Below are 15,375 nucleotides of genomic sequence, written 5' to 3'. Positions count from 1 at the left end.
CATTGCATTGTGGCAATACTTTTGCAAAAAAATGCAACTGTAGCACCAGCCTGTCCAGTGTGTAAAACTGGCAAAGTGCTGTTGAACTGGCACGAGGTGAAAAAACGTATTTTTCCAGGCATTTTCAGTTTCTGTTGTTTTAAATCTGTTTTTTTTTTTAATTTTTAAAAAATCTTTACACCACTGCTGTTTTTCACTTTAATTTTGTACTGCAGCTTTAAAGTTTTTTAAAGTTTTATGTTTTATCGTGCTGTATTTTACAGTTTTAATTGTCGTGAACCATCCAGAGAGCTTCAGCTTTTGGACAGTACGTGAATGTAATAAATAAATATATAAATATTGGGACATTCAGCCACCTTTAATTCATCGTTCATCGTGGCTGCAGGAGCAGTGACAAAACGGTCCTTCTGTTCTTGAATGTCCCCTTATTTGGGCAGAGGGGATCATAAGGTTTCCTTGCGTTACTGTGTGTGTGTGTGTCAAATACAGCATATTGAAAAGACCATACTCTATTTTTTATCACATTATAAAGTAGTATAAAATAAGGCAGAGCCTGCAAGGAGGAAACTTTTAATTAGAGTTGCAGGCGAGCTTTGCTGAATGGACCTTGAAGCTGATGGACGGGAGATCCAGGACAAATAAAAGGAAGGGCTTCTTCACACAGCGCAGAGTTAAACTATGGAACTCACTGCCACAAGATGTAGTGATGGCCACCAATCTGGATGGCTTTAAAAGGGGGTTGGATAATGATTTCCTAGAGGCAAAGGCTATCCATGGCTAGTAGCCCTGATGGTGTTGTGCTATCTGCAGTATTCGAGGCAATAAGGCTGTGTGCCCCAGTTGCTGGGGAACATGGGTGGGAGGGTTATGTTGCGCCCTGTCCTGCCTTGTTGGTCCCTGGCTGATGGCTGCCTGGCCCCTGTGTGAACAGAGTGCTGGACGAGACGGACCCTTGGTCTGATCCAACCTCAGGGCCCTTCTGATGTTCTTATGACTTAGCGGTGAGCAAGCCACCCCCTGAGCAGAAGGGAAAGGCCGTTTTCCGGGGTCATACTGACCTTGGGGCCCTGTCGCCCTGGGTACCCTGGCAATCCTGGAACACCCAGTTTGCCCTGCAAGAGGAAGAGAGAGAGATGTGAACACGAGGCCTCATCTACACAGGGAGCCCCAGCTGAAACCCAGGGCCAGGGAGCCCAGGAAGGAGACCCCCAAACTGAGACCCAGAGCCGTCCGAGCCCTGCACGCCTTCCCTCGGCCCCTCACCTTCTCTCCTACCAGCCCAAGGGGACCTGCATCTCCAGGTGGGCCAGTCCGGCCCTTGGAGCCTTCGGGGCCGTCTTCCCCACGGGATCCCGGGACGCCAATTTCGCCCTGAGCGCAGAGAGGAAGCAAAGAGGGTCAAGCAGACACCCGCATGAGCCCAGGGAGCCCCGAGAAGCCAGAGGGACGTCTCCAAGGGGAGGCTTACCCGGTCACCTTTCACACCCACGTCGCCCTTGAAACCAGTAAATCCTTCTTCTCCCTGCAGGAAACAAAAACAAAAGGGGGGGTCTTAGGGGACCCAGGAATTATTATTTTTTTGCAGAGCACAGATTTAAGCTTTGGAACCCACTGCTGCAAGACGTTGTGACGGCCATTGAACTCAGTGGCTTTAAAAACGGGGTTAGAGAAATTCCTGGAGGAGAAGGCTCTCCGTGGCGACTCGTCCTGACAGTGAGGCAGTATGTCTATGGACACCAGTTGCTGGGGAACATGGGTGGGAGAGTGCTGTCGCACTCGTGTCCTGCTTGTGGGCTCGCCGTGGGCACCTGGCCGTCCACTCTGCAAACAGAATCCTGGAACTAGAGAGGGCAGTGGTGTGATCCAGCAAAGAAACAAAGCCCTATGAAGAGAGACTGAAAGAACTGGGCATGTTTAGCCTGGAGAAGAGAAGATTGAGGGGAGACATGAGAGCCCTCTTCAAATACTTGAAAGGTTGTCACACAGAGGAGGGCCAGGATCTCTTCTCGATCCTCCCAGAGTGCAGGACACGGAATGACGGGCTCAAGTGAAAGGAAACCAGATTCCAGCTGGACATCAGGAAAAACTTCCTGTTAGAGCAGTACGACAATGGAACCAGTTCCCTAGGGAGGTGGTGGGCTCTCCCACACTAGAGGCCTTCAAGAGGCAGCTGGACAACCCTCTGTCAGGGATGCTTTAGGGTGGATTCCTGCATTGAGCAGGGGGTTGGACTTGATGGCCTTGTAGGCCCCTTCCAACTCTGCTATTCTGTGATTCTGTGATTCTATGATTCTTTCGTGGCGCCCTGTTTACAAAATCCTCTCCCCGGAGAGGCTCACCCACCACTGGCTATCTTATCTTTCCGGCTCCAGGAGAAGACTCTTGAGCAGTGGAATCTCACGCGTGGGAGCCCAGCCCCATTGGAGCACAGTGACGCTGACTCCCACGTAAGGCGGCATGGAACGGCCCCCTTGTTTCCCCAGGCTCATATAAGCCTTTCCCTGCGGGCTATTTTCATCGGCTGCTTCTAACTGTTGATCCTCGAATGGTCCCGTCAACAGAGCCCGTTTCCAGCATAAGAAACCTCTGACCGGCCCGGCCGAAATTATATAGGGGAAATCCAGCCGTGCAATCATTTAGTTTGGAAGGCAGAGTGGCTGCCCCCGAAAGGGTGGGCCTGGTTTCCTTTCCGAAGCCGAAAATAAAGGCCTGTGGTTTCGTTTTCGCTTTTCCTTTGGCCCGGTTTCCCTTCTCACAGGCAGGACGCCTTACCTTCTCTCCCTTGTGACCTTTCAAGCCGCGGATGCCGTCGATGCCCTGAGAGGAGAGGAGAGGAGAGGAGAGGAGAGGAGAGGAGAGGAGAGAGAAATTGGGCAGATTAGGGGGGACCTACATGGGCCCCAATCCACCCGCTCAGGGCTACGAAACTGAGGGCTGCCCTCTTTCTCTGCTGGCGGAACTGCTGCGCTTTTAAAGTCACTGCGCAATAAGCCAAAATTCAACCGGTAAAGCGTTTCCTGAACAAAGGCGTGGAGGAAGCTCCCCCTGTTGAATGTCTGTGGCTTCTGCAGCAGTTTAAAGGCAAAAGGGTTGAACTATGTCATATAGGTAACAAAGAAGAGATTTCAAGGTGTGCCATGACCAGTGTTAGGCCAACTCTCTCCAGGAAGGCCATTCCTTGCTTTGATCCACAGGTTCTCCCCTCTTTTGCCCTAGAAGCCGGAGGGGGGCAGGTTGCAGCATTCTTGCTCTCCCTATACCCTTCCCCACAATGCAGACACACACACACACCTAGCGTGACCATGTGAAAAGGAGGACAGGGCTCCTGCATCTTTAACAGTTGCATAGAAAAGGGAATTTCAGCAGGTGTCATTTGTATATATGGAGAACCTGGTGAAATTCCCTCTTCATCACAACAGTTAAAGCTGCAGGAGCCCTGCCCTCTTCTGTATCTAGTCACACTAGGCAGGGCTCCTGCAGCTTTAACTGTTGTGATGAAGAGGGAATTTCACCAGGTGCTGCATGCACACAAATGCCACCTGCTGAAATTCCTCTTTCAATACAACTGTTAAAGATACAGGAGCCCTGTCCTCCTTTCCATAGGGTCACCCTACACACACCCCTTTCTTAAACCCAAGGCCCTCGCTGCTGTCTGCCCACACAGTTTAACTAGAAACTCTGGGTTCTCTTTCCCTCTGCCAGCAGAATCAGTGAGAAAAACGCAGATCTGCATAGCCCAAGCAGGGTGTTGTGGGTAATTCAGTCACGCCAAGCCCTGTGAGCCAATCACATGCTTACCTTCCCACCGCGAGGGCCTGGGTAGCCAACCGGACCTTGCGGACCAGATGGGCCCTGGAAGAAAGGAAAAACAAGGCTGCAGGTCAGAGGAGGAACATTTGAAGTACGCTTCAAATACATAAAAGGTTGTCACCCAGCGGAGGGCCAGGATCTCTTCTCGATCCTCCCAGAGTGCAGGACGCGGAATAATGGGCTCAAGTTAAAGGAAGCCAGATTCCAGCTGGACATCAGGAAAAACTTCCTGACTGTTAGAGCAGTACGACAATGGAACCAGTGACCTAGGGAGGTTGTGGGCTCTCCCACACTAGAGGCCTTCAAGAGGCAGCTGGACAACCATCTGTCGGGGATGCTTTAGGGTGGATTCCTGCACTGAGCAGGGGGTTGGACTTGATGGCCTTGTAGGTCCCTTCCAACTTTGCTATTCTAGGATTCTATGATTCTAAAAAATCAGAAACGCAAGGGAGCTGGAAGCTCTCCAACCCATGGGAATATCCTCTTCACAGACTGTACACACCTACCCACTGGCATGACTCCTGTGTCTTTTTAATTATTTAATCTTTATTGATTGATTGATTGCATTTTTACACCGCCCAATAGCCAAAGCTCTCTGGGCAGTTTACAGATTTATTGACTGACTCATTTGATTTGAACCACGCCAGGCAGAAATTCAACTGGTGCAGCTTCCCCCACCATCACTTCTCTGTGCCAGGAACAGCTGGATTTCTGCCTGTCATGCTAGAAGGCATAGGGGGACACTTGCCTGTATTTTTGGACTTAAGTCCAAGTGAAAATGTGTGTGTGTGTGTGTGTGTGTGTGGGCCTAAAGCCAGAGTCCTGTAGCCCAGTGTTCATTGTGGTTTGCATGGTATGTGCATGTTACGTGTGGCATGTGTGTTTGTGTGCATGTGACATGTGTGTGTGTACCTGTATATAGGTGAGGCTGTGCTGCCCCCTGCTGGATGGAATAGGAGCTGGGCAGGTTGTATTAAGTGTTCATTCTGTCTTTTTCTTTCTTTCCTTCTTACATTTCTATATCACCCAATAGCCAAAGCTATTAATTTCTTAAAACATTTATGCCCCGTCTTTCCATCCCAAACAGGTTCACTAAGGCGGCTCAGAATTCACACCAACAATTAAAATGACAGGGCCTTAAGAATTAGAAGCTGCCATCCCAAACATAGCGTGACCCTATGAAAAGGAGGACAGGGCTCCTGTATCTTTAACAGTTGCATAGAAAAGGGAATTTCAGCAGGTGTCACTTGTATATATGGAGAACCTGGTGAAATTCCCTCTTCATCACAGCAGTTAAAGCTGCAAAAGCTATACTAGAGTGACCAGATTTAAAAGAGGGCAGGGCTCCTGCAGCTTTAACTGTGGTGGTGATGAAGAGGGGATTTCACCACGTTCCCCATGTATGCAAATGACACCTGCTGAAATTCCCTTTTCAATACAACTGTTAAAGATACAGGAGCCCTGCCCTCCTTTTCATAGCGTCACTTCGTCAGATGCAGAATGAATGGGATAGAATAAGGTGCTCCTGTGGAAACTCTCTGGTGTGTTTTGGACAGAAGCCTTCACCTTTAAGGCCCTACAGGGCCCTCGGTCATTCTAGCCCTAAGTCTCCCATGCTGCATCGGCTTCTGCCCACTGTGGTAGAGAAAGTGCCCATGGCCAACGGTTTCTCCAGCACTTTTCAGCACGCAGTCCTCGTCTTCTTCATCCTCACAACAGCCCTGCGAAGCAGGCCGCTGTAATCCCCACTTTACAAATTGGGTGCCAATGACAACTGAAATAACCCACTACCATACCAGCGCTGATGGTTGTGTTTTACCTCCAGTATCCGAGGCAGTAAGCCTGTGAGCCCCAGTTGCTGGGGAACATGGGTGGGAGGGTGCTGTGGCACCATGTCCTGCTTTGTTGATCCCTGGCCGATGGCTGGTTGACCGCCGTGTAAACAGAGTGATGGACTAGATGGACCCTGGGTCTGATCCAGCCGCAGGGCACTTCTGATGTTCTTATAGGACCAGCCCCAACTAGATGCCAAGGGCTTTTGCAAATACCAGTGTGCATGTGTGTGTGTGTGTGTGTGTGTGTGCGTGCGTGCAATGAACATGCAACCATTACTCCGTTGTTGCATGGCCCCTGCACACCCTTTCCCAAAGGGCAGCTCCTTTCTCAGGGCTGCGGCCATTTCCCAGCACTCGAAGCACAGTCCATTATTTTTACGACGGATTCTTTTACAAACGACAGCAGGGCCTCAAGCTGTTTTAAGGGCGGTCTGGAAAATGGGGGCTTCGCCAGAACCCAGTGTTGCATCCCCGTGACGGGCTGTAGGGCTTCGCTCTGAACACACAGACGCTCCTGCCGGTGAAAAGCGTCCTCTGGCGACAGCTTCAAATGCTTTCCACTCACCTGGTTCCCTTTGGTGCCAGGGTGGCCCTCTTTGCCAGGGTGGCCCTAAGAGATTGTGGGTGGGAAAAGAAAAAGAAAAAGGGCATTACTACCTGTTTAATATGGCGACCAAGGCCCAAGACAGCAGCTCACTTCCTGTTTAATATGGCAACCAAGGCCCATGGCAGCAGCTCACTTCCTGTTTAATATGGTGACCAAGGCCCAAGACAGCAGCTCACTTCCTGTTTAATATGGCGACGAAGCCACAAGACAGCAGCTCACTTCCTGTTTAGTATGGCAACCAAGGCCCATGGCAGCAGCTCACTTCCTGTTTAATATGGCAACCAAGGCCCATGGCAGCAGCTCACTTCCTGTTTAAGATGGCGACCAAGGCCCAAGACAGCAGCTCACTTCCTGTTTAATATGGCGACCAAGGCCCATGGCAGCAGCTCACTTCCTGTTTAATATGGCGACCAAGGCCCAAGGCGGCAGCTCACTTCCTGTTTAATATGGCGACCAAGGCCCATGGCAGCAGCTCACTTCCTGTTTAATATGGCGACCAAGGCCCATGGCAGCAGCTCACTTCCTGTTTAAGATGGCGACCAAGGCCCAAGACAGCAGCTCACTTCCTGTTTAATATGGCGACCAAGGCCCATGGCAGCAGCTCACTTCCTGTTTAATATGGCGACCAAGGCCCAAGATAGCAGCTCACTTCCTGTTTAATATGGCGACCAAGGCCCATGGCAGCAGCTCACTTCCTGTTTAATATGGCGACCAAGGCCCAAGACAGCAGCTCACTTCCTGTTTAATATGGCGACCAAGGCCCAAGACGGCAGCTCACTTCCTGTTTAATATGGCGACCAAGGCCCAAGATGGCAACTCACTTCATGTTTAATATGGCGACCAAGGCCCATGGCAGCAGCTCACTTCCTGTTTAATATGGCCACCTAGGAGCGCTTGGCTGCCGTGATGTCACAGCACTCCAGGAAGAGCTGAGCAAATGGCTGCTAAACTACTTCCTCTTAAATATAGTTGCTGGGGGCGACATTAGAGATTGGGGCAAGGGAGGTCGGATGAGGGTTGAGGGGCAGATACTTACCGGGGGCCCGTCAGAGCCGGGCATTCCAGGGAGACCCGGTTTCCCAGTGGGGCCCTGAAAAAGAGAGAGACACAAAGTCAGTCCAGCAGCAATGGGGACAACCCAACCCAGAGATCTCCCAGTAGGGCAACCTGGATCTTGTTATGAGGCAGCCATCCAGGGTCCGGAGTAGCTCACCTTTTCCCCATGGGGTCCCATTGCCCCCTGCGGTCCTGGCAGCCCCTAAAACCAGAGAAGAAGAAGAAGAAGAAGAAGAAGAAGAAGAAGAAGAAGAAGAAGAAGAAGGAGGACACAACACAGTGACTTGGCCCTATAGCCAAGCCAACCTCCTGAGCTTCCCCACCGGCCTTCCAGGGGCTGGCCCGCCTTGGCCTCGTCCAGTTCCAGGGCTCCTCTTGTGGTTTATTCGCTTACCTGTGTCCCCGGAGTCCCCTGCTGACCGGGGGGTCCCGGCTCCCCTTGCGGACCCTGGTTTAAAACAAAACAGTGAGAGTGAGGTCAACGGCTGCAAACCGGGGGTGGGTGGGCGCTGAACCTAAGCAGGGTAGCCGCAGCCACGGGCAAAATGGACCCATCGGTGGCGATGAGAGTCAAGGCAACAGCTATGGACAACGGAGGGCACCCCACCTCTTAAACACTGGCCTACCTCAAAAGGGCCACTGTAGGAATCACCAAGACAGTGGACATCAAATGCTTTGAGCCGATAAAGGCTAAAAATGGCCACACTCACGCGCACACACACACATTTTATGTTATTTTTTTATATTGTGCACGTGTGTGCACGGACGACAGAGAGATGCATACGCGCAAAGATTAGGGTGAGGCAGCCTTTGGGGGGCTGCGGGCAGATTTGGCAATGCGAGAGATTGTCCTGGGCGCCACCACAAAATGGCTCCCATGGGAGGTGTGACTAGTCGCAAAGGACTGAGCACAATGCAGGGGAAGCCTGAGCCTCCACACACTCAACAACTCCTTTCAATCACTAACAGAAACCTACTTCACAGGAAGTCCCAGCTGCTGGTGAGGAGATGTGTATTTATTTATTTATTTATTTATTTATTCAAAAATGAAAGTGGGAGAAGTAGAGCACACCAGTGGGCGCCAAGAAAGCCGTCCGTGGGTGCATTGGTGCCCATGGGCACAACGTTGCCAACCCCTGAGAAAGAGAGAAACACTTCCTAAATCATTAAAAAGATATTTGCTATTTCATACGTTCCGTTTCCCAAGCGGGAAAGAATCTCCAGGTGGGGACGGGCGTCCTGCGCACACCAGCGCACCTAGCAGCTGAGCAGATGCTACCCTATTTCTTCGATTCTAAGACGCACTTTCCCCCCCATATAAACATCTCTAAAAATGGGGTGCGTCTTAGAATCGCGGGTGTGTCTTAGGGTTTTTTTTCTTCCTGTTGGTGGTACTGAAATTAGTGTGCGTCTTACAATCGACGGCGTCTTACAATCGAAGAAATACGGTACTTTCTCAAGAACCTTTGCTCACAAAAAGCACATCAGTAGAAGGATTGAAATGCGGACGCAGAAGTAACGGAGATACAGCCGGAGGGGCCGACGGGCCGCATCTTTGCCTGCAATGCAGAACTGCTTCCAAGAAGAAGGGAGCAGCAGAGGAGGTTGGCGAGTGACCCACCCGGCGCCCCACGGCCACTCACCAGATTCCCCTTTGGCCCGTGGGGTCCATCGATGCCGCGCACGCCCTGTCAAGAGCACGGAGAGACAGACAGGCAGAGACAAGGCGGTTAGTGCCAGGGACGGCAGGGGTGGGGGTGGGGGTGGGCACTCTGGGAGGCAGTGGGACCCCTTTGCCCTGCACTTACCGGTGGGCCTGGGATCCCCGGGGGGCCTTTGGGTCCGAGCAACCCTCTGGGTCCCTGTGAAGAGGCAGGACAAGAGGGGAGAGGAAAGGAGGCCGGTCAAAACACGGGCAGCACCGGGAGCTCTAGGGCGGCCTGCCTTTTGCGCCCCGTGACAACTGCCGTGCACAAGGATGCAGAAACACGCGTGTGTGTATGTGCATGCACAACGCCCAAGGCTCTGAAGGGGTGCAAAGCGGTGGCATTTGATCCCCTCCTCTCTGTGAAACATCTTGTGCATCAGAGCGAGGCTGCAGAAGGAGAGCGGCCTGTGGCGTCCGGCATGGCGAAGTCACCAAGGATTATGTGTGGGGCTGTGAAAGCGCAGGTACACTCTCTCCTTTTGCGGGGGAGCTCAGCACCTGGTTGGAGAGCCCATCTCTTCCCCTTCAGCATTCCAGATGTATAGGACTACAACTCCCATCATTCCCATTGCATTACAGCTTATTTCTTTTTAGCTTCCTCTGAGCTAATTGTGAGACCTTAGATCTGACCTGTCCAGCAGCTCAGATTCAACTCATGTCCTGCAAGCCTTTTTTAAACTCCTAGAGCACTTAGTTAAATTATGGAACTCACTACCACAAGATGTTGTGATGGATGCCAATTTGGAGGGCTTCAAAAGGGGGTTGGATAAATTCCTGGAGGCAAAAGCTATCCATGGCTACTAGCCCTGATGGTTGTGTGCTACCTCCAGTATTCGAGGCAATAAGCCTGTGTGCACCAGTTGCTGGGGAACATGGGCGGGAGGGTGCTGTTGCACCATGTCCTGCTTGTTCATCCCTGGCCGACGGCTGGTTGGCCCCTGTGTGAACAGAGTGCTGGTCTAGATGGACCTGGGTCTGCTCCAGCATCAGGGCACTTCTGATGTTCTTAAGAGCCCGACCAAAGAAAAGCAGCCTGAGTTTCATGGCTAGGCTCAACAGCAAAGGCAAATCCATTCACAGTTTTGCAGCTCCGCGCCTCTGCAAGGTCGTTTGCTTGCAAAGAAGCAGAGTTGATTTGCTAAGTGCTGAGCAGAAAGTGCTTCAAGAATCCAGTCCTTGCAAATTCTGGGAAGACCCGACGTGATCGACATCTCCCGGTCTAGCGTGTGGATCAGAGCGCAGTTATCCACCTCCAAATTTTGCTATGCAATTCTTGGCTCAAAAATAAAGTATCCAAATATATTTAAAATACGTATTTTCAGCGAAGATTCAAAGATACAAATTTCCATGCAGATTTTTTTTTAAATTAAAAAATTGCTGATTGGTGCAAGAAAGGGTCAGGACGGACTTACGAGCGAATGCGTTTGAAAGTGACACAGACAAGAATAGACGGATCCACCTGTCCACCCATCCCTAGAGCTGAGCTCCTAAAACTCAAATGAGCTTTGCAGAACCTGAGTTGCCAGAGCAAAGTTCTTTAAAAGACCTCAGATACTTTGCAAACTAATTAAGATAACATTTGAGCTGTCTTGCAAGTGGGGCTCGGTGTTAATTTTAAAAATATGTTAACAGAAAGGTGGCAATCCTACGCCCACTTACCTGGGAGCGAACCCCATTAACGTCCTCAAAATGGTAGGTATGGGATTGTTAGTCTACTATATGGCCTTAAAACTAAGCAATATGAGCTCTCTTAATGTAGGATTCTATTTTAATAACCCCTATTTTCATCATGTGCCACATAACGGAAGAACACACAGCCTCATTCTCACACGCAGCATATGAGGCGGTTATCCCATGTCAGGGCTGTACCACTTTGGGCTGCAAGTGAGGATTCACATGAGTGTACTGGGAGCGGTACGTCCCAGGGCGCAAGCTTTAGCTGCTCATTTCTTCATGCAGAATAAGGCCCTGGGGCGTCTTCAGAACTTGCAACGGTTGGCAGATATGTGTGCACAGCATCCTGGGATTGCAAGAGGTGTTCTTTTCCCAGAACCCCTTGCAGGCATGCAGGCGGTGGGATGGCACATACCGGCTCTCCGGGAAGCCCACGTTGTCCAACTTCACCATCGTCTCCCTGCAGTCAGAGGAAGGATAACAGAGTCACACACAGGAGTTCAGGGCAAAACCTGCATTTTTCTCCTTTTCCTGTGCTGGACAGCCCCTGAGTCAACCTAGACGCAGAACTTCACATCACAAGAATCTCAGCTTTTTGAAAAAAACAGGTGGCTAGTCCTTAAGGTGATATATTAAAATTATAGAAACACAGAATAGTAGAATTGGAAGGGGCCTATAAGGCCATCGAGTCCAAAGCCCTGCTCAATGCAGGGATCCACCTTAAAGCATCCCTGACAGATGGTTGTCCAGCTGCCACTTGAAGGACTCTAGTGTGGGAGAGCCCACCACCTCCCTAGGTCATGGGTTCCCTTGTCGTACTGCTCTAACAGTCAGGACATTTTTCCTGATGTCCAGACAGAATCTGGCTTCCTGTCACTTGAGCCCGTTATTCCGTGTCCTGCACTCTGGGAGGATCGAGAAGAGATCCTGGCCCTCCTCTGTGTGACAACCTTTGGAATATTTGAAGAGTGCTCTCATGTCTCCCCTCAATCTTCTCTTCTCCAGGCTAAGCATGCCCAGTTCTTTCAGTCTCTCTTCAGAGGGCTTTGTTTCCAGACCCCTGATCATCCTGGTTGCCCTCTTCTGAACACGCTCCAGCTTGTCTGCGTCCTTCTTGAAGTGTGGTACCCAGAACTGGACGCAATACTCAAAATGAGGCCTAACCAGGGCTGAATAGAGGGGAACCAGTACCTCACGCGATTTGGAAGCTATACCTCTATTAATGCAGCCCAAAATAGCATTTGCTTTTTTCGCAGCCACATCACACTGTTGGCTCATATTCAGCTTGTGATCTACAACAATTCCAAGATCCTTCTCGTTTGTAGTATTGCTGAGCTAATACTACAAACTAAAATTATTTACTCTGCATGATCATTATCGCTGGCATCAACTCATCAGGCTGTAGGGTGAAACTCTCTTCTCCCCACCCAGCCACGTGGTACCACATCCTGCTGCATCCCCCACCCCCCAAATTCTCTCTTTCCCCATCCATCATTAGGACTTACCCTCTCGCCATCTTCTCCGTGGGGACCAGGGACACCCTGAGAGCCAGTGTCACCCTAGCGTGGAGGAGGAGAGAAACACATGATCAGCAAACGAATCGAGCCCGGCATAAACTGCAGGGGGGGGGGGCACCCATCCAAGTCCTTCACCCAAATAACTCTGGGAAGTGTCATTTGCTGATGGAATTAGGAAATCTGCATTCCTTTGGGCACCTGTGCCTTTAGGAGACACAGGTGTTCAACAGCGGCAAGCCCTGAGACACAGACATCCAACAGGCGCATTTGGTAATGAGGAAAGGCTTCGCCTGTTGAATTTTTTGCATGTCATGCTTCTGTTTGGGGCAGAATAAGAAGTTGAGAGTCCAAAACCGTTCTCATGAGTCCCTGGGCAAAGCCACAAGGGTAGATTCCAAGAGTTGGGGTGACTTGGAGAGCCGACCGTGTCCTTCCTCACTTCACTCACCCGGTGTCCTTTGTCCCCTGGAAGGCCAGGCAGCCCGTCGAAGCCACGGTCGCCCTGCGGAGGGAAGAGGGAGACCGGAATCTCTGAGCCCTGGACCAGCTCACCGCCCCTGCGACCCGCGACAAGGGCAAACCCCAGAGGAATCACCCATGGCGCTAGCCCTCATGGAACGGGGGCGGACTCAGAGGTTCAGGGAACGCCCTTTCCGCCTGGAGGCGCCGTCTTACCTTGATGCCCGATTCCCCGGGCATTCCCCGTGCCCCGTCAGCTCCAGCGCGACCCTATCGGATGGACGGAGAGAAAGAGAGGGTGAGAGGACGCCCCTGGGCCTGCTTGTCACCTTCCCTTGCTGTCAAAAAATCATCATCACCATCGTCATCATCATCCTGTGACTTTTTTGGCTGGCTGGCTGGCTGGCTGCCTCGATAATTCTCAGAGAAAAACAGAGCAAAGAAGTCAGAACTAAACGACAAAGCAACTTACCCTCCGGCCAGACTTCCCTGGGGCTCCTGTTAGTCCCTGAGGCCCCCGCGGCCCCTACAGAGAGGGAAGAAGAAAGAGGGTCTTACTGTGGTGCTTGATGGGGGAGGGTCTTGCTATTCGCCCCTCCCCCCCCCACATTTGGCATGGAGTGGGAAAGAAAGGAGGCAGGATGTAGCACGGGGGGCGGGGACCTTTTATTTGGCCTGATGGACAAACTGGCTTCATCCCAGCTCAAAGAAGAGGTACCGGGGCTGTGCCCCCCAAACTTCAGCCACACCTGGGGCCCGCAGCAGCCTCCAGCGCTAGCGTTCTCAGGGCAGGAGGGTCAAATTCAGGGGGTCAGAGAAGGGGGAGATTTCCATTTGCGCTCAAGGCCAGAGAAGGGGGAAAACGGGGGCGCGAGGGGTCGGGCCGTGGTTGTGGGCTCACAGGTGAGGTCAGAGGCCACGTTACCTGAGGGCCAAAGTCGCCGTGCTCCCCTTTCATGCCGTTGCTGCCGGGTTGACCCTGGAAGAGAAAAAGGCATCGTGGTGACCTGGGCATGGACGTCTGCCAGGCGCACCTGCATTGCCCACGCTGGCTACCCAGGTGGAGGGGAAACCTCGCCCGATCCGCCACCGCGTCTTAAAAAGAGCAAGGCAGCCTGGGGCGTGTCGGTGGTGTGTCGGAGCTGGAGGGAGCAGCCGTCCTTCTGCTGGGCTGCTGCCCCCCTACGTCACACACCACTGCAGGGGGGTCGATAACATGCAACACACACACCCCTGAATGGGGGCAGGTGTTGGTATATCCAGTGGAATTTTGGGATGTTTTTAGGATGTTTTAATCATGTATACTATGTTTTTAATCAGTATTTTATGTGTTTTATATTCACAGTTGTTCCCCGCCTCGATCCAAGTGGAGAGGCGGGTAAGAAATATATTATTATTATTATTATTATTATTATTATTATTATTATTATTATTATTATTCTGTCAAAGAAGAGCAGCAACAGCCAGACGTTGTGGTCGTGATCTGGAGCACCGCGGATTCATTCACACGGGAAATGCGAGAGGCACCCGGGTGCGCATGGTCAAAGCTTCCAGCACATCCAGGCGTGTCCTCCTGCTCTGAACCGGGGGAAACAGGGGGGGGTGCGAACACCCACCCACCCACACCCACATCCCATACACCTTCCTCCCACCCCCCTTGCCTGGTCCCAAAGACGGAAATACCCACCAAGGGCCCGGGACGGCCTGTGTATCCCATCGGTCCGGGAGGGCCCCGTAAGGCCAGCTGGAGAACAAAGAAAGGGGGGGTTATACACAAACCAAACAAAGTGGGGACCCCATGAGGGCACCAGGAATAAAAAAGGGGGGCACTCTGTGATCTTCTCAGGTCAAGGTTTCCCACCTGAGCAATGGGTCTCCTGTGCACACGCTTTAATCTCCTACTCTTTGGAGAAAGGCCTCCACCGATTGCCCCATCTTTTCCACCCGAAGGACCCGAGTAGCTGCCTAGCTCTCCCCCTCCCTCAAAAGCCCATCAGCTGACCCCCTCTTCTTCTCATCTTAACCCCCCTCTCAGTTCTTCCTCAGCCTGGTCCACTCTTGGTGTCTCAGGCAGCCTCTGACGGCAGCCACAGTCATGGTGACCCAAAGAGCACCCTGAAAAAGAAACGGGTCCCGCACACATGAGTTTGACATGGGGGCACCTTCGTGTGCTCAAAAAGAGGGCCATGGATTTTGCGGGGTGGCGGGGAGAGATTCTAGGAAGAGACTCCCATGACCTAGAGCTGGGAGCACGTCGTAGCATCGTTGCATTTGAATAGGAAGTGCAACGTGGCCGTGTGAGAGCTCTGGAATGTCCCTCCAGAGAAGGTTCCCAAAGCCACTGAACTTCCACTTTTCCTGTGGCTCCAGAGGAACAGGCGGCTGCGATCTCTGAATCTCAGAAGGTGGTGGGCTCTCCATCGTGGGGACATGTTCACGCCAAGGCTGGATTCCCACCTTTCAGGGGTGCTGTAGCTGCATCGGCAACATGGGGTTGGACTGGATGGCTTCTGAGGTTCCCCTTTCCAACACGAGGATTCTGAAATTCTACGACTGCTCCACAAAAGCAGGCAGCCTCTCCTTTCAGAATCCAGGTGGGCCACCAAACCACCATTGCCCAGAATGTGAGGTGAAGTGAAAAGAACGGGGGGGGGGGTTCCTTTGTGCCCAAAGATTCTTCTCCATCTCCTCACCATCCGACACCCCCCC

The 15,375-nt window shown here is 51.9% G+C and overlaps 1 protein-coding gene across 1 annotated transcript in view; it reads right to left on the bottom strand.

Moving 5' to 3' along the window:
- COL11A2 (collagen type XI alpha 2 chain) overlaps positions 1 to 15,375 on the bottom strand; it is a 110,096-nt gene that overhangs the window by 43,448 nt on the left and 51,273 nt on the right. Inside the window, exons 14-31 of the mRNA XM_063121987.1 lie at positions 14,354 to 14,410; positions 13,592 to 13,645; positions 13,139 to 13,192; positions 12,883 to 12,936; positions 12,656 to 12,709; positions 12,196 to 12,249; positions 11,106 to 11,150; positions 9,117 to 9,170; positions 8,952 to 8,996; positions 7,703 to 7,756; positions 7,466 to 7,510; positions 7,289 to 7,342; positions 6,211 to 6,255; positions 3,799 to 3,852; positions 2,773 to 2,817; positions 1,469 to 1,522; positions 1,264 to 1,371; positions 1,059 to 1,112 (exon numbers count right to left, since the gene is read on the bottom strand). Coding sequence (XP_062978057.1) covers positions 1,059 to 1,112; positions 1,264 to 1,371; positions 1,469 to 1,522; positions 2,773 to 2,817; positions 3,799 to 3,852; positions 6,211 to 6,255; positions 7,289 to 7,342; positions 7,466 to 7,510; positions 7,703 to 7,756; positions 8,952 to 8,996; positions 9,117 to 9,170; positions 11,106 to 11,150; positions 12,196 to 12,249; positions 12,656 to 12,709; positions 12,883 to 12,936; positions 13,139 to 13,192; positions 13,592 to 13,645; positions 14,354 to 14,410 — 984 coding nt within the window. The remainder of the gene's footprint in view (positions 1 to 1,058; positions 1,113 to 1,263; positions 1,372 to 1,468; positions 1,523 to 2,772; positions 2,818 to 3,798; positions 3,853 to 6,210; positions 6,256 to 7,288; positions 7,343 to 7,465; positions 7,511 to 7,702; positions 7,757 to 8,951; positions 8,997 to 9,116; positions 9,171 to 11,105; positions 11,151 to 12,195; positions 12,250 to 12,655; positions 12,710 to 12,882; positions 12,937 to 13,138; positions 13,193 to 13,591; positions 13,646 to 14,353; positions 14,411 to 15,375) is intronic.

This window comes from Elgaria multicarinata, chromosome 3, assembly GCF_023053635.1.
Source record: "Elgaria multicarinata webbii isolate HBS135686 ecotype San Diego chromosome 3, rElgMul1.1.pri, whole genome shotgun sequence".
In the NCBI taxonomy this organism is placed as follows: Eukaryota; Metazoa; Chordata; class Lepidosauria; order Squamata; family Anguidae; genus Elgaria; species Elgaria multicarinata.
Note: the sequence above shows the minus strand (reverse complement) of the source record. Positions and strands in the feature narration are given on the sequence as shown.